The sequence below is a fragment of the Limanda limanda genome, chromosome 11 (genome assembly GCF_963576545.1).
Source record: "Limanda limanda chromosome 11, fLimLim1.1, whole genome shotgun sequence".
NCBI lineage: Eukaryota > Metazoa > Chordata > Actinopteri > Pleuronectiformes > Pleuronectidae > Limanda > Limanda limanda.
Genome location: NC_083646.1, coordinates 15,598,944 through 15,626,901, shown reverse-complemented (window position 1 = coordinate 15,626,901; position 27,958 = coordinate 15,598,944). Strand labels below are relative to the sequence as shown.

The window sequence follows — 27,958 nt, the reverse complement described above, 5'->3', positions numbered from 1 at the left end:
TCTTCTACTGTTTGCCTCCTACGTGGAAAAGATTTAAACAGACACAAATTGTTTTTGTACTTGTCTTTACTGAATTATTAACTTTAACATTATTAAGAAAAGTCACAACCTCATGTTGTGAAAAGGATATTCAATAACTCGTCTTGGATATCTATACAAGAAACGTATCAACATCAAAAAAAATATATTGTAAACACAGGGAGATGGTAAACTGAAAATTACAAAAGTTTCTATAGTACATGAACAATCATACCATGGAAAATATCAGCTAATTAAACAACCAGTTTTTAGACTATTTAACATACTGGCAACGAAACAGAAAAAAAAACATTTCAGAAAAAAAGGCAAACGTCTGAAAGAAATGATCTTAGTTGATCAGAAATTCCATCCTATATCCAAGACATAAAAAAAAAAAATGCAGCATGGTTAATCAATGAATCTTAAAACAGCTTTACACAACCTCTGCATTAGATATTTAAACACTCTCCGGAATATACAAATCCCAATAGAACAAAAAATATATATACATATATTTACACAATGTCAATAAACTTGGGAGACAATGATCTGTCATAGCGACATAAGTCAAGAGCTTTCTAAGTATCTAACAAGAGACAAAATTACAACCTGGATCTAGATTGTGGAGGAAGTGGAGGTACGCAGTCAGATGCAAGGCATGAAAGGGATTTCAAGTTACTTAAGTTTTTCAAAGGAGAGATAAGGTAGATGGTATTGAACAATCTTTACTGAGAGGGACCAGCATGAGTGTGTTGATGTTCGTCCAGCAGGTGAGGAAAAGCAAAGGCTTTGTCACATTCTGTGCATTCATAAACAACTTCACCAACATGACTTTCTTGGTGCTGCTTGAGAAGAGACCATCGACTGAATGACTTGTAGCACATGTCACATCGGAAACCTCCCACTTCTTTTTCAGCATGCAGTCTCCTATGCAAAGACAGATCTTGTTCTGTACTGAATTCGCTCTGACATTGGGTGCATGCAAACCCTTTTTGAGCTTCAGCCAATTTCATCTGATGCCTTCGCACATGCTCTCTTAGGTACCGCTGCAGTGCAAAGGTTTTTCCACAGATCTCACATTTGAAAGGCCGCTCCTTTAGGTGAATTTTGTTTTGATGCTCTAAGAGAACACTTTTGGAGGAGAACTGCATTGAGCAATGAGGGCAATTGAACAAGTCCTCTCCAGTAACGTCAACCTCCTCCTCTTCTGTTGCTGGCTGATAAGTTGGAGGAGTTGCCGCAACTGATGGATTGGAGTATTTGGACTCCTTCATACCATGCAGTTGCTGGGAACAGTGGTGCTGAAGGAAATTGTTGCTTCCCATAAACCTCTGGCCACACTCTGTGCATTCAAATTCAGTCGCTGCTGTCAGGTGAGTTTGTTCATGTTCTTCAAGCTTGCGCCCAGAGGGAAATTTCATTTTGCAAATTTTGCATTCAAATGTACTATCAAGATGTATGGGGAAATGACCAATCAATTCAATGGCACTGCTAAAAGATTGACGGCAAACTGGACACATGAAACTGTCTCTATCTTTACCTTCAGCGTTGCGTTTAATTGCTGCGGCGGGATCAACATGGGTTTTAATGTGGCTTAGGAAATCATGAGGGGCAGAAAAACTACTGTTGCACTGATAACATTTATATTCACTTTTTGACAAAGATAAGTGATGAGTCTTCCTGTGCTTTTTCAAGTGAGATGCATGCAGATAATATTTATCACAGTCTGAACAAGCGTATGGTCGCTCTGTGTCGGCCAAGCAGCCATGCTCTGAGAGCTGCTGTGGGTCTTTGAAGCACTCATTGCAAACACCACAACGATATTTACGCTCTTTTGTGAATACTGAGGTACTTTCTGAAGGTGAAGTAGAACTCCCCTGTTTTGCCCTCGAAACTGAAGGTGGGGGATGGTCGCTTGACTTGGAGTGGCTTTTCCGATGCTCAGCTCTGCTACTCTTGGAGAGAAACACCCGATTGCAAATATCACATGGAAAGCTCTCTTCACGGTGGGTGGTCATGTGTTCTGCTAACTGAGAGGATCCTGTGAAACTGCAGCCACACTTGGCACAACGGTATGGGCGGCTCTTACCATGAGTATGCTTATGTTTACGCAACGCAAAGAGAGAGACAAATCCTCTACCGCATGCCTGACACTGAAATTCAGATTTGTGCATTCGTTGATGCTGCTGCAGCTGAGATGCCTGGAAAAAGCATCTTCCACATTCTTCACATTCATGTGGCTTTTCTCCCAGGTGACACCGTTGATGATCCTCCAGGCTTTCTGATGTTTGGAATGTCTTGCCACAGACATGACACGGAAAGTACGGTGCAGAGTCTGAATCACTGTCCTCACTGCCATTTTTTTCATCCTCATCACTTTCATCAGCTGTGCTAACTTGATTGTTTGATTGTTGTTCAGTGCTGCTCTTTTCCTGCAAAGTACTTGCCAGTTTCTTCTGCTCTTTTTTATGCCGTTCTCTACAGTGCCTTGATAGGGATCTTTTGAGTGAATATTTCTTGTGACAGAAACGGCATGAGAATCCATCAACTGGATGGTCTTCACTGCAATGATTAGATAAAGACCGTCTCGTCAAGAACCTTAAATTACAAAGTTTGCAAGCATAAGGTCTATTTGAGTCATGACATGTTCTATGGATTTCGAGATCAGCTGTGGTGGAAAATATCTGGGGGCAGTCAGGACAAGAGAAGTTGTGGTTGGTTTCATGAATCAACATGTGTCTTGTAAGATTTCCTTGATTAGAGAACACCAGTCCACATTTAGAGCATGTATTACGCTTTTTCGCTTGTTCCGTTCTCCCATGGTCTTCAAGGTGACTAATGAGCAATAAGCCATCTGTGAAGCTCTCATCACACTCTGAACATTGGTACTGCACAGGTTTCGTCTCGTCACTTGAGCTGCTTTGTACCTGATTTCCGTCAAAATCTTGTGAGGATTTTTCGATGAATTCCTCTTTGCAGGAAATATTGGTTTGCACAACCCCACTGCCAGCTGCTGTAGAAGCTTCTTTGAAAACTAGAACCGAGTCATCAAGGGCAAAGTCAATCTGAGCTTTCAGAGGGACCTCGATCGGTTGGGTTGCTTTGCTCTCTGCAATATGTTCTGATCTACATTTCCTGAAGTGACTACGGAGAAGACTTTTATTCCAGAATCCTTTCTTGCATATCGTACAGCTAAAAGGGTGCGTCATTGAGTGTACACGCAGATGACCAGCGAGTCCAGCTTTATTTATTAGGGACATATTGCACACTGGGCAGACAAATTCCCTGTTTAGAGTTGAATCCAATTTACAGGTAAATTTCGCAGTTTCATTGAGCTTTTGGTCCCAAGTCTCATCAAAAGGCTCTTCTTTGATCTTTGGGATATTTGACAGGTGATGTTGTAGGGGTGCGGTAGATGCTGGCACCACTGTTTCCAGCTTGTGTGCATTTAAAAAATGCTCTTGTAGCTGTGAAAATAGCAAAAACCGAGAACTACAGTATGCACAAGAAAAGCCTTTTGGTAGGCTTTGCGCAGATGACTGTTTGCTTTGGCAAACTGTTGCTTTCGATACACTGGGTTTTGGGGTGCAGTTTGTTTTGTGATTCTCAATATTGGCTTTAGAGAAAAATTCACCACATTTATCACAGAGCAATTTCTTTTGCTTTCCCATCTTGGTGCATTTTGGGAGATGACGCTGCACATAGTCCTTCCTTATGAATCTCTCCCCGCAATAATCACATGCAAAAGGCTTCTCTCCTGTATGCAGGCGGTTGTGCAAGGATAACTGCCAGTTTTTTTCAAAGGTACGGGGACAAAAGCTGCATGCATATTTGTGCCTTTTGTTAAAACAGGGCTTAATCCTGTGGATTCTTCGGTTTTTCGACACCGGAAATGGTTCCGTCACATTTTCTGTTGGATTAGTTCTAAGTGTTGGAGAAGCATTTGTTTCAGTGGGGACCTTTTTGCACTGCTTCTTCTTCTGATGCTTCTTCAGAGACGCTTCATGAGCAAATGAAGAGCCACATCCTGCGCACTTGAATAATTTAGCAAGATGGAACATCTTGTTATGTCGGAGAAGTTTAGACTGATTTGGGAAGCTTCTTGAACAGACTTTGCATTCAAACATCTCTTGTGTTTCAGAATGCTCAGTGCCAAACCTATTTTGCCAACCCTTGCCAACATCCTCTAAACTGATTTTGGGAATACAGACTTCCAGTCGCTGTTTTTTCCCTCTACAACGAGCCTGATGTACTTTCAGATGATCATGCCTGGAAAAGCAGCTGTCACAGGCTTTACAGCGATAAGGATTCACTTCATTATGAGTCAAAATGTGACGTCTCAGGTTTCGTGGTTTCATGAAAGTCTTTGTGCAGAATCTACACTTGTACTCATTTTCACCTTCTGCTCTCTTCTGTGCCCCCCCTCTGAGAGTTGGCTTGGTTAATGTTTTTGCTACAGCCTTACTTTTGACATTCGACAGCCCCTCTTTGTTAACTCGGTTACAGAAAGTTTCATGCTTCATACACATGGTCTTACTTCTATATCCAAGGCCACAGTGCGTGCATCTGTAGGGCTGCACACCAGTATGTTTAACAATATGTCTCAAGAGAACTGATCTGTACTGGAACTTCTCTTTACAGTGAGGGCATTTAAACTGATGCAACTTGGATGCATTTGACTGAAGGGGTCTATCATGGACACTCTGGTTTCTCTGAGAAGTGCCTGTACTGAAATCGTTAAGAGAGTCAGTGTTTAGCTCTGTAGGCACCCCACATTTCTTCTGATGTTGATTTACCTTGGCACGTCCATAGGACTCGCCACATCGTGAGCATCCAACGAGTGCGTTTGTCTTATGGCCTCGGTGATGACTTTTCAGTCTAACCTTTCTACAAAATGTCCGTGGACAATAGGAACACTTGAATGGTGTCTTTGTCTCAATGTTAGACTCTGGAGTTCCAGTTTGAGGAGGAAAACATCCCTCGCTGTGACGTTTAAGGTACAAGTCACTCAAAAACCGTTCTCCACAGTTTCTGCAGGAGAGGGGTTTTTCCACAGTGTGTTGGACCATGTGCCGCAGCACATTCCGACGACAAGCGAACTTGCGTTTGCAGAATGGACACGGATTTGACGACGACCTAGTTATGTGTGTAAGACAATGTTTTCTGAGTACTTGAGCATCATCAAATGTTTTTTTGCATAAGGAACACTGCAATTGCACTGATGGTCTTTCCTCAAGCTGGGATCCCCTCTTTTCTTTATTTCTATGGATTTCTAGGTGCCTAAGGAGGTGTGCAGGAAACTCAAACTGTAGGTCACAGTCTGGGCACTGAAGCTTTCCCTTTTTAAGATGTGAGCTTCTATGCTGAATAAGTTCTCCAATAGTTGGAAGAATCTTTTTGCAGACAGTGCATTGTATCCTCCTCTGGTGTACAACTTTATGACCAATCAGATGGGTACGTTTCTTGAATCCTTTTCCACATTCCAGACAGCGGTATGGTCTTTCACCCCGGTGAATGCGCTCATGTGACTTCAGTGACTGTGATGTGCCAAAATATTTTCCACAAAATTTACAGCTCAGGGAAAGTGTGACATTTTCTTCAATTGATGTTAGGCCATCCTCTCTCTCTTGAGCTTGTGTACTTCTGAGAGTTTTTTGTTTAGACAAAGAGAAAAATGAATTCCTGTATCTGAACATTTTGCCAGTGAGTTTAAACATCTCATGTTTCTTCATATGTCTGTATTTCCCAGAAGCATGACAAAAAACTGCGGGACAAAGATTGCATTTGTGCCTTTGGGCAGTCTTGAGGGCTTTTGTAGCAAGAGGTTTTTCTTTTTTCAGTTTACTGTCCTTTGACAGTGTTTTGTCCTTATTTTCATTTGATTGTGTTTTCTGCTTCGTTCCTGTTTCCTTTCCTCCTTTTTTCTGTTCAACCGCTTGGAACAATTTTGCCCTCTCCATTGCGAGTTGAGAAAGACATTCTTTAAGGCAAACTGCCTGCCTAGTATGTCTAAATCTGTTGGCTGGTGAAGTAAAGATAGTGTGGCACAAGGGACACGGATATTTATTGCCAACTTTTTCCTTGCCATTCAACACAAAGTCTCTAAGACAGTTACGCAAATGTCGAGCCCTGTTATAAGAGTACTTAAAAAGCCGTGGACAAAGAGGACATTTATATTTTTCACTGATCTCATTCTCAGCTTTTTGAGTTTTCTCACTAATGGGTTTTGTGGTACACTGATTTAATGACACTGTTAAACCCTTTCCCTTGTGTTTGTTGTAGAAGTGCTTTTTGGCCTTCTTTGCACTTACAAAAGTTTGACCACATAATCTGCACAGGTTGGTCTTGGCGATATCAACAAGCTTTACGTAACAGTTGGACAGATTTGTATATGGTTTCTTCTGTACAGAGTGCTTTTGTGGTCGTGTTTTAGTTTTGGGTGTTTTGGCAGATTTTGTAATTCGAAGCCTTGCCCGTGAGCACCTACCAGATGTTCTCTTGTGTCTATGTAGGGTACTACCTTGTGCAAAATATACACCACATTCATTGCATTTATACGGTGTTTTGCCAGTGTGGATCCGCATATGGCTGATATACTGAATATATTTAGAAAATCTGAGATTGCACTTGATGCACCCGTGTTTGCCATGGCGTTTTACTTTCTTCTGTAATCTGGAGTTAGAAGAGAGCTGAGGGCTTTTTTTTGTGACATCACACAGATGTTTTCTCGCTTGCTCATTCCTCATGAAGTAGAGATTACAAGTTCCGCAAAAATTAAAATCGGGTACTGAATGACAACCATGATGGTGTTCAAATTGATGATCTACACTGGGGGTTGTGTGCTGGCAAGCTCTGCAACGATACGTGTTGCTCATTCCATTTACTGACTCCAGGGCCTCCAATATAACGATGGGCTGCAGATGTTTTCTCAGTTGTCTCGAGGAGGTTAACTGAACTGTTTGTCCTTCTGGATGGTCCATGTTGTAATTGTCAGGTCTGGCCACTGTTACTGTATTTTCACTTGTGGCAAGTTTTGTTTCATCCGCATCAGATGAAGAGTCTTCTCCTGATAGAGGTTCCCCGTACAGCATGCCAAGCATGGAGTCTTCCTCTGTGGATCTGTCAAACTCTTCAATTGACTCTCCTGCATTATCATCAACACCTCCTCCTAGACTTTGATCCTGGGACCGATGCTGATCTTCAGAAGAGGTTGCATTTGTATTTTCTGCTGGAACTTTCAACTCCATTTTCTGAGTGTTTGAGGTATGTGGTTGTGAACAGGATTCTACACTCTTAGAAACACTTTGCCCACTAGGTAATTCACTCAGTTCATGAATAGCATCTTTCAAATCAGACACCTCGCTGACCATTGGTTCCATAGATTGAGGGGTGTTTGACTCAATACCTTCATTCTTACAGTTAGTTTGTTTATTTTCATCTTGACTGTCAGTGGAGTTGGAATTTGGGGCATTCTGCTCTTCAGAGATCTCAATTCCTAATGAAGCAGATTCTTTTGATTCCATTTTCAAGACTTGACTTTTGTCTTGCTTATCCTCTTTCATAATTCTATCTTGACTTTCTGTGGAATTAAGACTACCTAATTCCAAATTTTCTTTGTTTAATGATTCTGTTATTGTCTCTTTTGGTACTTCTTCTGTAGTCATAATATTAGGGGTAGAAGAAGTGACCTGCTCCTCCTGATTGGCTTCTGGGCACTCTTCGATTCCATTGCAAGTCACGTTTTCAAGGCCATTTATCAAGATGACTGGAGGATTTCCTAGTACGAGCTCTCCCTCGATATCATCCTCTTGTTTCTTATCTTTACAACCATCACCGTCGATCCTATCCTCATTCCCTATATTTGCAACTGTGTGTGAAGAGGATATATTATTGTGTACTGTGTAAGATTTGACGTTTTTTTCTGGACTTTCAACCTTCTCTTCTGAAGGCCTAACTAGGTTTTCTCCTGCTTTAACAATTGATGCATTTGGAAAATGTGCATTAATCTCCAACATGTCAGTACACAGACTATCAGTTGGAAGCATACTTCCAGTATCGGTGAACGGCCATTCTGGGGAGTGTTTTTTACCAAAATCAATTGCAGATTTTGGAGGCGGATTACTTGCCATGAATTTACAAGAGGGCCTATTTTCAATGACATCTGCATTCGAGCAGTTACTGACATCTGAGTAGTCCTCAAGTAATGATGAAGCTAGGATTTCACAGTCTTGCTTAAGTTCTTGTAAATCTTTTTCAAGAGATGAAGGAAAAGTTCCTGATGTTGATAATCCGTCTGTCCCAAAGTGTGGGATTTCTCCAGTTCCACAACTCTGCAAATCCTTTTCCATTTGTTCTTTAACAGCTTGCCATTGTGTTTCTTCGTAGTATTTTTGATAAGCAAAGTCTGAATGAGAATTTTCAATACCGGGATTTGTGTTGATGTTTGAGTTGGTGGCAGGGGCTTCATACGAGTCAGTGAAGTCATTTTCAATGAAGTTCTCCAAATGATCCGCCTCTGATGTCCTTGGATCAGATGATAGTGGTGGGATGTTATGGAGGTATGAATCCCACCCTTGAGCCATTCTCTGCAGGAAACAGAAGATGGGGCTTATTTGACCCAATCCTGAAAACACAGAAAAGCATAGAATTATTAAAAAAGTAACTTTAACAAATATAGTTAAGAAATGTAGACAAGAATGACAAAAAAATATCTGACCATTTCTTCCATATATAAGGATGGTCCAGATGATCTGAGTTAGAACTGAATGGAAATCTATAAAAAAAGAATATATATTTTCTATTAATATGGTCACATTACAAGATACCAAAACAAAAAACTTCTGCCTGTCCAAGCTAGGCTCAAGAAAGGCCTTGGATCCTTTGGGCTGAGCCATGCATTGAACTCCAGAGATCCCCTGGACATTCTCCAGAAGGGCTGTATTTGTGAAAACAAATGTCCCAGTGACAGCCTCTGGATATTCTTCGACTACATGCAGCCTGTCCCCTTGTATAAAGTCTGCAGAAAGTTCAGAGGAGCAGATCCAGGAGCAGCAGTACATCCTGTGCTGGATTCACCGCGAGAGTGGGCTTGTGACATTTCTAACATGTGACAGAGGCAAAAGTAAAAAGAATACAATCATCTCAGGATGAAAAGTGGTGTCATACACAAAGAAGTCACCAAATAAGATATCAAGAGAGGTTTGGGCTTTATTTCTACTGTTAAGGGCATTTACTTGGTTAAAAAAACGAATATATCCCAGTAGAAAAGCATGTCATACACAGGCTGGAACGACGCACAGAGCGTTTGAGTAGCAGCCAGCAGCAGCACACGTGCTAATGTTTTGGCAACTGTAGCTGTGCGAACCAGTATGTCAGGAGTGTGAGCGAGATAAGAATTAAAGTTAAAACGTTAACAAAGACTTGAGCGACATCGTGACCAAAGAAGACACCAAGAACGGAAACGGAAGCCCAAGGCTCAAAAGATCAAGACATCGTTGAAAAGAAGGGTCAGAGGAATTTGGAACTGAAGATATTTTGGCTATTTAAAGGAGAAATATTATGCCCATTATACCACAGTTGATATGGTTCCTTGGGGTCTTAATGACATGTCTGTAACATATTTTGGTCAAAATACCACAAGGATAATTTAAAACAGCACCCTTTTTAACCTGTCTAAAGGCTCTTATATACTTCTACGTTCTCCGTTTCTCGGAGAGGTCTCAGCGGGGGGCAAAGAGTCTTTTTGATTTTTACCTCTCCGACCTCTCCGTATGTGAAAAAATTCACCGCCAAACCCATAGGTGGCGCAACGGAAGACGAGCTCAGAGAAGCCTACCCCATTTGGGAAGAAGAAGTCCACGTGTGTTTACATGTTAGCTTGCGTCCCACACACTGAACCATGGCAACTAACAGAACTAAATAAAGTGACACCCAGCGTGTCAAGATGCTGATGTTATCATTTCTTAGCGCAGCGGTTCCCCGGTCTTGTTTCCGAACTGTGTTGCTGATTCCACAGCTTGAATCTGCTTGAGGCTACATGTAGCTAAAAGCTACACGGACCTAGCTCCCCCCCAGCTTCCACACACAGTCAGCAGGACTCCCGACACTAACTACTACCCAGTGTTTGCTTCTAACCTGGCGGTATTATAGAAACAGTGTCATGATAGAAGTGGAATTAAAGTCATGACGGCGGGTTCTTGCACTGTTACCACCGCAGTTAGCATGGTTGCTAGCCCGCTAGCCTAGCCTGCTAGCGCCGTTTTGTAAGCTCGTTCTAACCGTCTGTGACCGTGCACACATGCCGTCAGTGCTCTAACGAGCCACCGTCAGCCGGACAACTCCGCTGGCTCAACACACACGTCACATTAATCGTAGAATCGTAGTTGGGTTTGGGTTTTTGTGACACAGGGAAGTAAACAGAAAAGTTTGAGGTCCGGAAATGACGTCGTAGTGAAATGATGTCGTTCGCGGACCAATCACAGCCAAGAGCTGTCCGTCGGCTCTCCGACATAAAGACGTGTAGTTAGAAAAATCAGACGTGTACGAAAAGCTCGGAGAGGCGCTCGGAGAGGGCGTTTCACGACGGATAGGGCGGTCTTATCTGTCCGTTTTTTCAAAAACGCAGAACCGTAAATTGGCCTTAAAACAGCCCTCCTCAGATTGACCTGTTTTGAGTGCCCCCCTCACCCCTCCTCCCTCCTTCACAAGATACAAGCGCCCAGATTTTTAGCCATCCATTACCTTTGTAGAAATATGGCTACTGGAGACGAAGATATAATCTTGCAACCATATCGTTTTGAACCAGAGTCAGCTGGGCCGAAGCCCGGCTGCGAGAGCCCCAGTGTCCCAATTCAGCCCCGCTGTGGGAGCAGTGGTAGCTGGAGCTGGCGCAGTTAGCTAAGTGGCCGATAAACATGCCGATCGTTGAGGCGGAGACAGAGACCTCTTACCCCGGGGAGACGCGCTCTCCACAGTGGATCGCGTCGTCTCCCCGGAGCTAACGCTAGCTCCTGTGGTGATGATGGTGGTCCAAGGCCATGTAGCGAGACTCCCTACATGGGCATGGTTTCGAAAATAACGTGTATTTCGCTCGTAATCCCATTTGACGCCATCTAGCGTATCGTTTGACAGAGGAACCACAACAAATCGCGGGAGTCATTTTTTTCCAGAGTTTTGGGACGGTAGACATGCCAGATACCCAAATTAACGTGTAGAAGCACTACAAAAGTGGAATTTTCATAATATGTCCCCTTAAAAGTCCAACAAGAAGCAGAGTAGCACTGTAATTTTACACTGTAAATTGTGTCAAAAGCATGTTCCCACAAAGACAGGTAAAACCACTAATCTTTCTTACCATCTGAAGCAGAAATGTCGGAAGTAATGATTTGATATCGTGATATACACTGCTCGAAAAAATTATGGGAGCACTTAATCGTCAAAGTAGAACATAACGTCATTTAAACTGCAGGGATATCAACCTGTCTACTCAGGAAGCACAACTGATTGTGAATCAATTTAACCTGCTTTGGTGCAATTGAAAGTGACATGTGTAACGGAGATGCAAAAGCAAGACAAACCCCCAAAAAGGAAATGGTTTTGCATGTTCTGCTACTGTAATTACTGGTAGCATGGGGAGGTGCCTGCAGTACAATCTGGCTGCACAGGTCGTCCAGCTCCTCCAGGGTGGCACATCCATACACAAGGTCGCAAGAAGGTTTGCTGCATCTCCCTTCAAGAGAATAGAGGAGATGCCAGGAGACCAGCCATTATTCAAGGCCGTAGAAGGGCATCAACGCAGCAGCAGGACCGGTACCTGCTCCTTTGTGCAAGGTGGATCAAGAGGAGAACTGCAAGAGCCCTACAAAATGACCTGCAGCAGACTACTGTTGTGCATGTTTCTGACCAAACTGTCAGAAACAGACTCAATGAGGGTGGCGTGAAGGTCTGACCGCCTCTAGTGGGACCTGTGCTCACAGCCCAGTACTGTGCAGCTTTATTGGCATTCGCCAGAAAACACCAGAATTAGCTCTCTTCCCAGATGAGAGCAGGTTCACACTGAACCGCAGTGGTGAACGTTATGCTGGCTGTAACATCATCCAGCATGACCATTTCAGCTGCGGGTCAGTGATGGTCTGGGAAGGCATATCCTTGAAGGGTTGCACAGACCTCCATGCCAGTACCCAACAGTCCCCGGACTGCTGTTAGATACTGGGATGAAATCTTCAGAGGAATTGTCAGATCCCACTGGTGCAGTGAGCCCTGGGTTCCTCCAGGTGCATGACAATGCCCAACCTACGTAGCCAGAGTGTGTAAGCAAATGCTGGACGACGAAGGCATTGATGTAATTGACTGGCCCTCACGTTCCCCTGACCTAAATCCAATTGAGCACCTATGGGACAGCACCATGTACAGCCACAGACTGTCCAGGAGCTCACCGAGCCCTGATCCAGGTCTGTTAGGAGATCCCCCAGGACACCACCCGTCGACCAATCAGGAGCATGCCCAGATGTTATTGGGAGGCCATACACATTACTGAGTCACATTATAAGGTGCTGTTTTGAAATTCACACCAGTTGGATCAGCGTGTGATTTCAATGTTTATTTCGATTTTCTGTGTGGTTTTGAATACTGCCCTCAATGGGTTGATGATTTTGGTGTCCAGTTTCCTTCTTTACATAATTTTGTTCTAAACAAATGATACAATGTACATCATAAAAGACTTTCAACTTAAATCATTCCTTCTTCAAGATCTGATGTGTTATTTGAGAATATTTTTCCATTTCGCTCTGCCCTACCTTCAAGTAATAAATAAAAAAGAAACAGAAAAGTGGTATGTAGGAAAACTATGAGATTTTAAGTTATCAGGTATAGCTCAATGACTGTAAGAAAACAACTGTCATCACTGTGTTCTAGAGAATTAAAGAAGTTAATGCTTTATTGCTCAAACAGCTAGTTGGGCATCATTCATTCTGGATAATTGGAATACATTACAAGCGCACTAAATGAGAAGAAAGCAATGGTTACGTTAATTTCCTGCATCTACCGAAACTTGATTTTCTATTCCTGGCCCACCTCCCACCAACCATGTCCATCTACACTTCAGTGCACTAACGTTAACCATCTATGTGGCATCTAGGGTTGCAAAATTACGGGAATATTCAAACTTGGAAACTTTCCATGGGAATTTAGGGGAATTAACGTGAATATACGGTAATATACAGGAATTAACGGGATAAACTGGAAATGTTGTAGGTAATTCATACTAAATGTATTTACCTTGTCATATACAGACATAAATATAAACATTTTATTTTGTCATAGGCTGATTTGAGCCCTGAAGAAACTTTGGGCACTTGACTATACGCTTCTGCATCGTTGTGTCATTCTTAACTAGGGCCTTTGTAGAAATATTACCTGAACGATTTGGGGAAATAATCTAAATGCGATTTTTTCCCCCATAATTGCGATTGCGATTTAAAGGCAGCCTGACCAACCTCCGTACACAAGGGTCGCGCGCTGCCCCCCCCCCTTCTGCAGACATGCCGCCAGACCTGCGCATCCCCTGAGGCAGCTGGCACGCGAGTGAGCGAGAGAGAGGTGCGCCGTGCTTACAGACGCACCTCACGGCCTCCGCTGCTCAAGTAACGATACAGTTTTTATTAAATAATGTTATAAATAAAAAACGGAGAAATGCACAGGTCACAAAGTCAAACAGTACAACTTTTCCTGAAGCTAATGTCATGTAAGAGACCGAGCCTGTGTGGAGCCACAACACAGCAGACATGAGGCGGTGTAAAGACCTGGCGCGTCCCGTTCATGTCCGGGTGGTCGTGCTGAGCACCTCCGTCTCGCAGATGTGCATGTAGGGGACCGGGGTGGCTCTGGAGCCCCGCCGCCCGGAGCTCGGCTTGCTTTTCCGGGGAGCGATTTTCAGGTCCGCCGCCGGCACCGCGGTCACCAGCGAGATGAGCTCGCTCTGTGTGTCCGCCACGTCGAAGACTTGAGGCCCCTGTATATGCCGGCCTGCTTCGCTATCTTCTGGATCAGCGGAGTTTTGTTGTACCACGGCATTCTGTCTGCGGGTGAGGACAGCAGCCCGGTGCCCTACTCTCGTTCGCACGTGATAATCGCGCACGTTGCGATTAGGAAATAGCGTTTGTCATATCGCGATTTTATCGCAAATGCAATTAATAGTTCAGCCCTATTCTGAACATAGTTCTTTGCACAGTATTTGCAAATGTACACAGCGTTTCCTTCTACATTGGATGGGGTGAAATGCCTCCACACATGAGAGTGCACGTGGCATTGTTCTGTAGAATAAGATGAGAAAAAAGTTTCTAAAAAAACACTAATGCAATGCCAGAGATATGAATAGTTACCCAAACAATTGGAATCGTCTGTAAAAATATTTTACAATTGATGGATAAATGAATGGAAATAGGCTAGATGAACAGATGAACAATCCTCAATCAGCATGCTAATATATTTCCCCCAGTAATATCATCGAAACTTACCTGACTAGTCCTGCACACTACAGCAGGCCTCAATAGCCCTGCTGTAGTGTGCAGGATGCTGGGAGTTATCTGTGCATGTGGTGGAAGAATGCACAGTGGAGGGTTGAAATTCAACGTGCAGAATGTGCTGCATTCCATACATCTTTAAAATAGAGTTTTGTATGATGTTTTTATTGCTCAGCGTTTAATTTGCCTATTTTTTTTTTTTTTTTTCAAAATTCCCCAAATTCCCAAGCTTAACTTCCCCTGGAAAGTTTCTGGAAAGTTTCCGGAAATTTACTGGAAACTTTCCGCCCCTTTGCAACCCTAGTGGCATCACCACAACTTCAACAGACCCAAAGCTTTCCAGGGACAAGTCTGACAGCAGTAATGTTTATGAAGATTTTCAGTCATTCAGGTCATGGGATCTTCAGGGGTTATGTCTACATAGGCAACTTGTATTGCTGGTGAATGTTTGGAGGGGACCTATTATATTTTTTCAGTCTTACCTTGTCCTCTAGCGGGTTTTACAGGGTTTTGTGAATGTGTACGGTTTGCATGGTTCGAAATCACAAAGGTCGCAGCAGAGGAAGCTCCTCTCTCTCACAGTTAACACTTTAGTAGAGGGTGGTGAAACAGCTCCTAGCAGAGTTTTCAAATACAACCGCCACATCTCAAAATTGGGATCAATAGCATAATATATATCAAGCGGCTAGTCGAACAAGCCCCAAACTAAAACGGCAAAGCAAAACCGAAGGGGTTCTGTGAGGAAGAAGGAGGAGAGAGCAGCGTTTGTAATGAGGTTTTACTGCTGCCTTCGGGTACTGTTGGAAAATCAAAACACTTCACAGAGTACAACCAAACCATAGCATCTTTTGTACAGTTAGACTATTTCAAAGGAATTACACCTGTACCATAAAAACAATCTTGAGTGTTGTGTTTAATTGCAGCAATGACTGTTCACTGCTTTCTTTCATCCTGTACTTAAAAGGGATACAATTTTAATTCACTTTTATCTACATCAGCATTGCAGCCAAATTCTCATTTACACCATGTTTTTGGCCTAAATGACGGCTACTGGAAGTAGCGACGCTACCGGAACTAGCGATGCTATTATGCATCCCACATGCACCCTTCGGCGAGAGCTTGTGTGTAGTGTTAACGCATATGCAGCTCGTTTTTAAAATGTGTAACAATTTGAAAATCCTCCAGTGTGCAACAGAAGAACCAGAAAGCGGAGGAGCAAGTTTGTGATAAATCCTTGTCAGGCTGCTATTCCTTTTCCTCCGACTCAACCTGTTGATTCTTGCCAGACAATAGTAAGCTCATGGGGAATCTGAACTTCAAAATAGATTTTTGCACTTAAAAGGAAAGTGGATGTTTCCTCAACCTCTAACCCCAAATATACTTCATCAGAAAGGGATATATCAATGAAAGTGACCATATACTGTTTCAGTCTTTAGTTAAGACATATTCTTTAGAGCAGTGATTCTCAAACTGTGTGGTGGTGGGGCGCGGAGGCATATCAGGTGGGGCGCGCGACCGGGAGGAGGAAATGTGAGGCGGAACTAATATTATAGCCGAACTAGTTTGGATGTCTGCATCTCTTTAACGGCGGAGCAGTAAACAAATCGCTCTTTTGCCGTAACCAGTGGTCGGCAGCGCACGGCTTCAGCCCCTCTGCATGTTGTGCTTGAGGCGCACACTCAAGCCCCGGGGCTCGGCCCCGCCACCACTCACTCGCTCAGAGACACACACAGAAGATCAGAGCTCGTTCACTTGAGGCAGCCGGTCAGGGACAAACAAGAGACATTCACTACGTTTACATGATGGCATAAACCCGATTTCGGCTGAAGCCCGGTTTCTCTATCCATGGGGGGTTAACTGCTCTATCTCAGGGTACATGGCACTGAGAAATCCGACTCTTGTCCGAAAGCATTTCATACCCCGCTACGATAGGTGGCGCTGTTTTCATTACAGCTAGTGGTGACTACCAACAAAAAACAACAACAGCCTTCAACTCAGCATGCGAGAAAGATGACGAACGGAGAGCAAGGTGAAGCTACGTCCCTCTACATGATGTTGTGCATGTTTACTCTAGGAGTACTGCGAATGCGAACGGCAGGGAGGGAGGGGGGGGGCGCAGGATCTCAAGCATGCGCAAAGACGTCATCTCCAGTTGTTGTCTAGCTTCCAGAGTTACATGCGCGCGTTGTCCGATATACAGCCAAATCCAATCGCTTATCTGGGGGTGGTTATCCGACTTCAGTCGGACACAAGAAATCTAGATTTGTGGAGTTACATGAAATGGATCTTCGATTGAAACCCGACAACGCCAGAAATCGAGTTTCAATCGGACACATGTAACCGCAGTGAGTGTTAAAAAACCAAGTTGAACAGAAAGTACGATGAAACCTAGGGCTGAACGATTTGGGGAAATAATCTAATTGCGATTTTTCCCCCAAATATTGCGATTTAATATGCGATTTTTTTATTTGATCCTTTTTTTCCCCAACAAAACGTAATGAATGATTTAAATATGACCAACACAATATTAGATACATTTAGTGTCAAATATTCTTTAAAATTATAGGTGTCTTACTGCTCCCAAGTCAGTAACTTTTCACAAAACTGAAACAGAATTTGCCTCTACTATACTTTGAAAATATTTTGTAAAATCAAAGTAAATAAAGTTATAAATAAAAAACAGAGAAATGCTCAGGCCACAGAGTCAAACAGTACAACTGCATGTATGAACAGTTTCCTGAAGCTAATGAAATGGTCCCACTCCTCAGACTGTGATTTTTAACCCTTTCGAACACAAGTCACGTAACAGACAGAGCCTGTGTGGAGCCACAACACAGCAGACATGAGGCCGTGTAAAGACCTGGCGCGTCCCGTTCATGTCCGGGTGGTCGTGCAGCGGTACAGAGGCGCCGGGCCTCAGCGGGAACACCCTCATGCTGAGCACCTCCATTTTTAACCCTTTCGAACACAAGTCACGTAACAGACAGAATTCTAAAATATGCCGTTTTAGCTGCTATTAGTAACTGACTGGTCTTCAGCTAATCAAACAACACCTCAGTGTGCAAGGTGAGTACTGGGTGCCATGGCGGCAGGGCACTGTATTTCCTCCCTCTAGTTGTAGCGTGTCTTTTAGACCAAGTGACTTGTGGGTACTGGACCACCAGGGTTCTACATTTACAGGGCCAGCAGGTCGCATACTCAACAGCAAACAGAACAAACAAAAGACAGACAAATTGTCAACCAACAGAGTATACAATACAAAGGATGGACAATTAGGAACAATTTATACGCACAAGTACAGAGGACCAATAAAAAACTATGGATTTGCAGAAAACAGGGAAGAAGTCTGCCTTTTGATCGGGGGATACCGCGGCTTTCAAATCGTAGGACTTCACTCAAGGAATCTTGCAATCGTCTGCGGATTATACCAAATTGGATCACTTCACCAGGATTGCCAATTCATGGATCCAAAATGCCGAACAGAATTTTTTGAGACTGTGCATTTCCGATCGCGCAGGTATCACTGCATCACTGCGACTCTCCATTGTTTACCCCTATATATTATTTCGCCTTAGTTTGGACAATCATTCAGTGGACTACTTAATTTATCAATGTTAACTGTCTGTTAACCGGGGAACTATTGTGCTTTTGCGTGACCTGTTTTGTGTTGTATTAAATACATTGCCGACCGCGTCGGGTTAGATTACATTTTTTTGGACCTTTATACACAGTGTTTACCTATGAAACAGTTTTTTCGTCAATGATTATTGTACCTTATTATTATTATTATTGTGAGGCAAACGCAGGTGTCTTCTCCTTACTTTATGATTTTCTCACTATTTTGTGTAACCAGGTATCAGACAGTGACTCAAAAGGGGTCAGATCCGCCCCGCACCTTTAAATTTAGCATCTGTACATTTCCCAATGTTGACAGAGACCATAAGATTGGTTCTATTCTTGGTCTACTTGGTAGCATGTCTTGTCTCTCAGTGGCTGGGCAGCCAATAAAATTGCCCCTACTTCTCCCTCAATGAATTTCACCATCATACACAGCAACACCTCCAAAATCTTCTCTCCTTCTTGTGTGGCAATAATTTCTTCATGAGCGCTGTTCAACAATTATTAGCTCCAAAATCAGTTATGTGTCAGACACTATTTTAAAAAGATGAAATGACACCAAGAGCGATGTATAAATGCTCACAAAAGCCTAGTAGACTTACGTAGGCTATGATGTTGGATCTGTGGAGTGCAATTGTACAAGATAAGTAGGGTCGGGTACCGTTCACAATCAAAATGATACCAGTACCTAGGGCTGCTCAATTAATCGAAATTTAATCGTGATTACTTTTGGGTCAAACGATCTCCAAACTACTATAATCGAGTTGAAACGATTATTTGGCATTTTTTTCGAAAGAGACGCGCATTCACAATTCAGTCCCTCCCCCGGAGCATTCAGCCCCGCTGACTGGCACTCGCTCTCAGGCAGCTGTGAAGTGAAGGAGGCGAGTTGTGTGCGTGGGGACCGGAGGTATTTAAAAAACAGCGGAGGGAGGGCAGCCCCGTCTGATTGACTCTTCGAATCCGACGAGCAGCAGCACCACACAGTGTAGCGGCCGTGCAGCGTCTATTCTCCAGCGTGCAGACGCCGGCTGTTCACACCAGGCCCGCCGGGTCAGCTCGCGATTCTCCGCTTGTTGTTGTATGGAACCCGTTCAATGTCGGGGATCGGGGGTAAATGATGATGGTCCTCATAGCCCCCCCCCCACCCCTCTCTTTCTCTCTCTGTGTGCTTGTAGTGGGGAGGCAGATGGGGACATTTAATAATGAGAGGAAATTTCAAAGTTCTCAGTTACAAAGTGTTTTTATGGAGAATGTTAATGTTGCCATCATTAAGGGTTTGAATAACCGGGCACCGATATCCTGCATGGTTTCACGGAGGAATAAGACACGCAGCCGTAATCGGTGTTTACCGGAACCGGAAGTGGCTGGTACTTCCGGTTAGTCATTAAAAAAAATAAGGGCACATATTAATAATCGTTTGAATAATCGTGATTTCGTTTTTGTCCAAAATAATCGTGATTATGATTTTTTCCATAATCGAGCAGCCCTACCAGTACCAGGACTTTGGTGACTGTACCCAACTATATTTCTTTCAGTACTTGACCCTCTGTCTAACAAAAATAGGGTTTTTCCTGCATGGAGGCGGTCGTCAAATTTCATGCCGCCTCCGCCCCTGACAAAATTTGAATACATTGGAACACACGTAAACAGTGTGATTGGACGCATGTGTAAACTCTGACTGGACAAAAAAATAACAGAATTTGTAAACTTAGACAATGTTTGTAGAGCCAGGGGCCAAGGTTAGGCGTGCTCAGTTTGGCTCGATTTGATTGGTAGAGCACAGTGCGAATTATAGAAACACAGAGAGGAGTAGTAAATTACTGACAGCAGGTAAAAACTATGAATATAACTATTTTATGGTCCAAACATGTACAGGTGAAAAGACCCAAATAAACACTGTAAGTGGACATAACGGAAATGTGCATGGCTCCCTGGATGTCTGCCTTGGTGACACTGTGGCCAGGCTTTGTGCACTCTGACGGTACCTGGTTAGGGGTCAGGGTCTGTGCCCTAGCACCGTGCATGGCTCCCTGGGTGTCTGCACCATTGATTCGCCATTGTTTTGACTATATGCGCTAATCAGAAATGAGCTTGTCTTGATAAAGTTCCAGGGGTAAGTGACATGGTCTGGCTCTCTCTCCATCTAATGTATTGCTTCTACACATTAATTTCGGTATCTGGCATGACTACCGCTCCAAAAACTTTGAAAAAAAACAACTCCCGTGATTTTTTATGGTTCCTTTAAGTCAGAAACGTCATGCTTGAGTGACTGAGAATGCGCTTCCGTATGCTTCTCTCGTCAAAAGCGAAATGGGAGTCTCTTACATGGCCTTGCCACCCCCCCCTCCCTCATCTCATCCCACCCGCCACACTCATAGATACGATATTTGCCAAAGCACTTCACTTCGTATTTTTAAAACGTATGATACACCTGGAATAGCTAGCTAGCAGCATGAAGCAAATGAAGCACTGAAGATGTGCTGTGGCCGGCTGCACAGGTCTGACGGGTAGCAGCAGCGCGCTAACGCTAGCTTGTAGCAATAGATTCGATTGAAATCTATGCGAGGCCAGCTCACTGGGAGCATTGGAGACTTCCCTGCGGTGTAGCCGGCTCAAGGTAAACGGCAAAAGCGACAGGGGAAGAGGCGGGGACATGGTGTGATCCGGGGGTGTCCGAGGCGGCGACGTTAGCTAATCCCAGCCGCTATGTCATCGCATCAGCAGATCCGCCGCTGCCTCCTCACAGATGCACCGTTGACGCAACAGTGTGGAAGGATGCTGCTGCGTCAGCTCCAGCTCCCACGTGGGGCTGCGCTGGGGCTGTCGCAGGCAGGCTTCGGTCCGCCTGACTCTGGTTCAAAACAATATGGTTGCAAGATTGTATCTTCGTCTCCAGTACCCATATTTCTACAGAGGTGATGGATAGCCACAAATCCGGGCACTCGTATCTCATGGAGGAGGGAGGAGGGGTGAGGGGGCTGGCTCATGAGCTTTTAAAGGAACAAGCACTCAAAACAGGTCAATCTGAGGAGGGCTGTTTTAGACTGGGTAAAAAGGGTGCCGTTTTAAATGATCCTTGTGATATTTTGACCAAAATATGTTACAGACATTTCAGTAAGACCCCAAGGAACCATATCAACTTGTGGTAAAATGGGCATAATGTCCCCTTTAATGTTACTCACTTATACATACTAACATACTACATACCAACATAATTCGGTCGGTATCCTTCAAAGTACAGAGTTTGTTATCCAACCGGAACAAACTGCTTAGGGGGCCAACTTCTAAGTGTGGTGGTGGGGAGGACAGTATGATGTAAAGCCATTAAATCAGCACATTAACTAAAGGTTTATGCTTAATTGTTCAACAGAATGGACCTCAAAAAGACCTACAATGTGTGAACATATTTTTTGCGGATTTACAAGTATGATTCTGGTAGGGAACAAATTGTACTACACCCAGACTAGATGTTTATCTAGATTACTATGATAAACTAGTTGTATATTTATTGCATTAAATTATAAGCCAACATTTGTTTTATAGCTCCATGGTTGTAGCTAATTTTTTACAACATATTTCCAACTTTGAATTTTTTTTAAATTCTCAGAAAACTAAGCATGATTTATTTTCATTTCCAGGTGGGGACAATCCAAAATATGAATACCTATTCAGAATTCAAAAACTTGCTTTCGGCATCTAAAAAACTTGGTGGCCACCTGTACAAAGTAACATTTAATTTAATCCATTAATACCGATCAGCCATAAATTCTACCTTTGCAGATTTGACAGTCAGGGGGTTGAGTTTAAGTATTTGGTCATTAGAGCAAGTTCTCTGTGGTGATGGAGTGGACTGTATGATACGTATCTAACGTGAGAGGGGAAGTATGTCACAAAAACAAAACACGGCACTACAAAACCACGACAAAAGGAAATAAACATATGCAGAGATAAGTATTACTGCACGATGTGAAGTGCTTCTTAATATGAAACGACCACTGGGAAGCGGTGTGTCGCCCATGTCCTGCCTGTGTTATTGTGTGATGCTGCACTTTTAAGCCAACCTGGACTGGGGACAGCAGTGAGGAAGAAAGAGGCAGAGAGCTCAACAAACACTCAAACATCCCCAGCAGCACTGCGGTCGGTCACGTGTTAGATCATTTTACACCAGCGGTTCGTGCTCGGACAGCAGCAAGCTAGCTGTCTCAGTGGCTAACACAATGCTAGCTAGCGTGGGTAACAAGCAGCTAATGGCTTCTCAGAAGCTGGTCTTGGGGAGAGCACCTTACCAGATCGGTGCTGCGTGTGGCTCCGGAGTGCTTCGCCGCCGGGTTTCCTTCGTGGCTCCCCGGCTACATCGTCCGGGTTGTTTACAGTCAGAGCAGAGTTCCGTCAAAGACACCGAGTCTCGGTTTTCTTTACCAGTCCTCAGAGAAAGCGGTTGTCCTCCTTGCAGATGGCTTCCGTCTGCACCGGCAAACGCTCACAGGAGACCCCCCTTTTCTTTTCCTTTTCTGTACCGTAAGTGGAGGGGGGGGTTATTCCAAAAAGCCTCGTGTTTAACCGCACACCGTGGCTGTATAGTCCGTTAAGCTCTGGACGGCGGCGATGGCCACAGATCCGCCTCCTTTATCTGGATTTGCGCATTTTCACACAATGTGCCCGGAGCTGCACGTACATTACACAACCGCCTGATTGGGACCAATAACAAGGTGCAGAGAGCCCGGGAGAGTCCGCCCCCTCCGTGTTCTGTGCTCGTCACTGCCTGAGCCTGACGCGGAGGACGAGTCCTTCCGGTCCACTGTGCCGCGGTTCCCTCTCTGCTGGTGCAGCTGCCCCGGTGCTGCCTGCAGCTTTACCTCTGCAGACAGTGGTTGTGCTGAGCCGTGGAGTCCTCAGTGGGGCTTCAGGGCTCCAATGTGCAGGCTCAGTACCACACTGTGGATGTTGCATCAGTATCATCAGAGTTATTGCGGCACTAACTCAGACGTGGTCGGTTCTTAAGGGGTTAACAAGTGCCACACAACCATTTTGTGTGCAGGACTTGCATCAAAATGGCGCAACCCCCGTTTGTTCTGGTCCATAACCCCCAAGGGTGAGGGGGAAGAACCATTTATGGTATGAACAGGAACTTCAGTAAATGTTTGATATTGTGAGACCATTTCTTTACTACCTCTAACCAATGAATTTATCCATCCATCTGGATTACTTTGCTGCTACCTCATAAAGTACAAAAACACAACGTAACAGATGTAAGGTCACTCAGTTTGTATAACTGAACTATAAAATTGTGCTTATTGATTTGTAACACCTTTTTTCACCATACCCCCCCCCCCCCAACAAAAATAGTACCGTTCTTTTTTGGCATGGAGCTAATTATTGTCTGGATCCTCTGCAACACCCAGTTGGTCTCCTTATTATGGGGGTTTGTCCCCTTAATGCTTCTTTAAGACATTCATTAGTTTTACATATTTAGTTGATGCGGCATTTTCAAAACCAAGCCCTGACATTAAGATCCATTTTACAAACTGGACCCTGACCTTGTCTGCACCCCCCATTGATAGCAATATCTTACTTTCCTCAATTAAAGCTCAAGCTCTTTGTCAGCATTAATGGGTCAAAGATTGATGGTTCCAATCGCCAGACTGGCTGTAAAATACTGAGATGGGACATGAAAAAACAACACAAATCTTTCCCACATTTAAAATGTTAGCCAGCCTCATCCAGTGCAATATACTGCTGCCCCTGCGCTACCTGAAACCTCAGCATCAGGCAGTTAAATAACTCGAAATTTAGCTGCTCTGAACACTTCCTGGATGTCATCAATACTTCTACCTCTACAAGGCCTGAAGCAAACAACTTTGAAGAGCAGGTCCAACCATGGCCGGAGACATAAGTGCTTACAACAATTGTGAACGAGATAAGAAACCTACTTTCATATATTGGGTCATGCATGGAGATGCTGTAATGGATCAAATGGAAGATCAAAGCATGGTAGCAGGCTGAGGGGGTTGTCCACTAACAGGAAGGTTGGTAGTTTGATCCCTGCCTCCTCCAGTCATGCCTGGCCTTGAGCTATACTACCGCCAGTGTGTGAATTGTGTGTGATAGATCAAGTGCAGCATATGGTAGAGTATAGTATATATTATAGCGCTGTATGAATGTATGGTTGTGTGTGTGGAGGGGGGTTATAGTGTAAAACACTTTGAGAGGTTGATTAGACTAGAAAAGACCATTTAGCCTTTTTGTTTCAGACTCAAATCCAAAACTTCAAAACAACATGATTCTGTAATATCTTGCCCAAGAATACAGTCAAAGTGGGTTGGAAGTCAATGAACAGCTGCTGGTTGTGGGTCAGTGATTAGCTGCCATACAATTTTAGTGTGGTGTAGTAAGAGCAAGTTCCTGGGAAAAGCAGTAGTGTTTGACCCACTATAGCATAGTGGCCATATGTGGTATTGCCAGAAAAAGTACACAGACTTATTAAAATGACTTAACCCCATTTGCAATGGGGGGAGAGGGGCATGAGTGGTCGTGCTCCAAGGCCCCAGAAACCTTTTCAGCCTATATGCCTGGTGAGAAACTTTCATATAATAAGGCACCATTTTTCTAAGATTTTGATGATCCACCCATGGGCAAGAGTTGAAAAATGACTCCCCATCATATTTTAATATCCACTGTGAGTGTATCAGATTAACTTGACATATTCTGTGTACTCTTATCCAGTTCTTCGGCCTAGTACTTAGTACTTTCTTGAAATTGAATACAGCATCCAAGAAGTGTATATATGACCCTTCCCTTAGGATGATCCATCAATTAGTCATGGCAGGCACCCAACCTTTCTCTCATTTTCTTGCCCTTTGCTTTTGTAAAGCTTAGTTAAAATGGCCTCCAAAATAAATCCATAATTTATCATAGGTTGGACCTTTTGGATACCCATACAGAACAGTTGCCCACCACATTGCAAGTTTCATTCCCTTAAATGTCTTTCTAAATTGGTGAGCAATGGGATCCCCTCTGAATGCTCCAGAAAATCATTGAATGGATTCTCTCATGCAACATCAGCAGAACGGTACCGAATCTGCACATGGGAACACTGAACACTGAGGATGAACAGTTCAGCCATTTCTGGATTAGGTAGAGCTGTCTGTCTGCTACAGCATTAAGGCAGTGCAAGAGCAGCTGCAACAGCAATGAGGCAGCTGCAGAGAGTGCATCCGGAGGGACTTGTGCAACCGCCCAACGTCAGGGGCTGGCAGAGGCATTTCAGGCACATTGTCTGAAAATGCACAAATTAAGATAATGGAGGTAGACCTGAAGCTATTGCAATCTGAAGTTATTCTCTTTTCACAGGCCCACTATAGTAAGGAGTCAACCCTAGATTATACTTAAGATTGTATGACACAACAGCTCCAAAACACTGAAGCCAAAGCATCTGGATTGTCACTGGTGGCTAGCTGGAGTATAGGTAATTAACTCCACCTCCTCCATGTTAGTGAATAGTAAATAGGGCATGTGCCAAGCTATAAAGTATACTTTATTCAAATATTTTCCCAAAAAAGTTAGGTAGGTCTTATCACACCATGTTCAAGGGCAAATTTTGTCAGTAATTTGAATTTTAGTCAGTTTATTGATGCCATTAAATCAGGGTGAAATTAAATGAAATGAAAACTAAGACTCGTGATTGATCAAACGCATGTATCAGTGAGACTGTGTAATACTGTGGTTCCATTCTTCAATTGCTGTTGCAGACAAATTATGTCATTGGCGTACGATGGCAGCCGTGGTAAGTGGGATATTTTAGTTTAACATCAGGATAGGAAAGTCCGAGTCAGCATGTAAGAATGTGCCAGTTTTTCAGATCGTACCTCCTTACCCACAGCATACTGAGCAACTTACCTGAAACTTTCTGCTAAATGTACTTTGATCTGGGCCTTTGAACAAGCCTTTTGCTAGCCTTGTTCAGACTGATCACTCAACACTCATTCTAACATTGGTTGGTCTTAGCCTCTTCTCAATGACAGGTTATTGAGTGTGATATTTATCTTCTACTTCATAAATATGAACCCACCAGTGTTACCAATGTCTCCTTGCCATCTTTATCCTAGAACTGAGGGGCTTCCACTGCAAGTGATGCATCTGAGCCTGACATTGGTAGGAGGGCATATGAAGGTTGCCAAATCTGATGTTTGCTCATTAAGAAGGATAGTTAGTTAAATTTACCCAAGATTATTCAGGCCATTGCTGGTGGCCAACTTTTTTTTATAAAACAGATGTATGGTCTACCTCTTGGGGATATTTTAATACTCACATGCTATATAATGTTAACCAATGGCAAGTCATGGCTTTCTTGTTCTCAGTTGAACATAGTGATGTCTAAAAGGGTTGGGCCAAGCACTAAAAGGGAAAGAGGGTTAAACAAAACAATACTAGCCCTATAGAGGGGTATTATGCTTACTGGGCTCTAATGGACAGCAAAGTGATAACAAGGAAAAAAAGGGTACCAGAGACCATTACAGTGGAGAACCATGCGTTGTCATAGGGATTACAGGGTGGTGCTTCAGAAGGAACAATTTTAATGGTATAATTGTTAAGTAACGGCATTGTTTACGAGGCATCATTTGACCTAAGCAGAAGGCATATTTGGAGGGCACCACCACATTACTATAGGCCAGTGAGAAAACAATGCAAACGTCTCCTTGTCACCAAACAGGGACAGCCTAGATTATTGATTCTGTCTAGATATTACTATACATTGTCACCAAAAAAATCTATATGGATACATTAAGGTTAAGAAATCTAAAAGCAAGGATTTTATAGTCTAAATTGTGCTAGGGACACTCACAAATAAATTAAACCTTTTAAGGCGCTACAGATAGTAATGCCTGCCAAGGGTTTGCTACGGCCCTGTACAGAGGTTCAGACCAGGTATTAACATCCGCCCAGAGAGATCCTTTCACAAGTGGAAAGTAGGGCTTTAACTTTTTTCTACAACCGCATCAGACTGTCTGAAGTAGTTTGTCTTGTGTTTTTATTGGTGTGTGTCTGTGTGTTGGTGCTAGAGGTAGAGAGGGCCAGAATGAATCGTATACAGATCTGCTGTGAGGACAGATTTGACCAATTTAAGAAAATAATCAATCGTGACGTGGTGATCAGTGTTGAAATTGAGGCAGAGGCCACAAACAAATCAAGAATAAAGAAGTTGAGAAGCATTAAAAGTACATTTGATTCATGGTGAAACTGGAGTGAGTGTGAGGACATCAGCTAAATAGGTGGTCCTTCAGATGTGACCCAGGAAGCATTTGCATTGACACAATGCATGGCCATATTCATCCCGCATTACCTTCAAGTGGGGTCTCAGTGATTGGATGTCAGTTTATTTGGGTGGATTTTAATCTGTACTTAGCGCTAACCACTTGTCATCTGATCACTCAGACCTCATTGAGACGTCGCGTAAGCGCAGTGCCCTAGTGCGCCGGCGCTTGGCTGAACACACAGGACGCTGAAGCCTCGCGTAAGCGCCGCGTAAATCCCTAGTGCGCAGGCGCCAGGCTGTTCACAACAGACACGCTTTTCTCCGCGGCGGTCATCCTATTCCTCTCCGTGATCACACATACTGCTAATATTTTTTCATTAACTGCAACGGCGTCCCAGCATTTGTCCCTTTTAATGTTGTCTTTATACAACATGTGCTGAGGATCATACAGCTCACGGTACTACTTCTCCACTTAAATTATTAATTTAATGTCATCCATCTGAAATAACTTCTCCGCTGTTTGCTCCGTTCAATGTCGGGTGTCGAG

General features: G+C 43.5%; 1 protein-coding gene across 2 annotated transcripts; it reads right to left on the bottom strand.

Annotated features, from left to right (window-relative positions):
• Window positions 1-48: 48 nt before the first annotated feature.
• On the bottom strand, window positions 49-22,813 carry znf1035 (zinc finger protein 1035). Of its 2 annotated transcripts, XM_061080410.1 has the most exons (3): window positions 22,445-22,813; window positions 8,735-8,791; window positions 49-8,641 (listed from the first exon to the last, which is right to left on the bottom strand). In XM_061080410.1, the coding sequence occupies exon 3, from the start codon at window positions 8,598-8,600 to the stop codon at window positions 744-746; it is 7,857 nt and encodes a 2,618-aa protein (XP_060936393.1). In that variant the 5' UTR covers window positions 8,601-8,641; window positions 8,735-8,791; window positions 22,445-22,813; the 3' UTR covers window positions 49-743. The 2 variants fall into 2 exon arrangements, with proteins under 2 accessions (XP_060936393.1, XP_060936394.1); XM_061080411.1 differs by lacking the exon at window positions 8,735-8,791.
• Window positions 22,814-27,958: the final 5,145 nt, after the last annotated feature.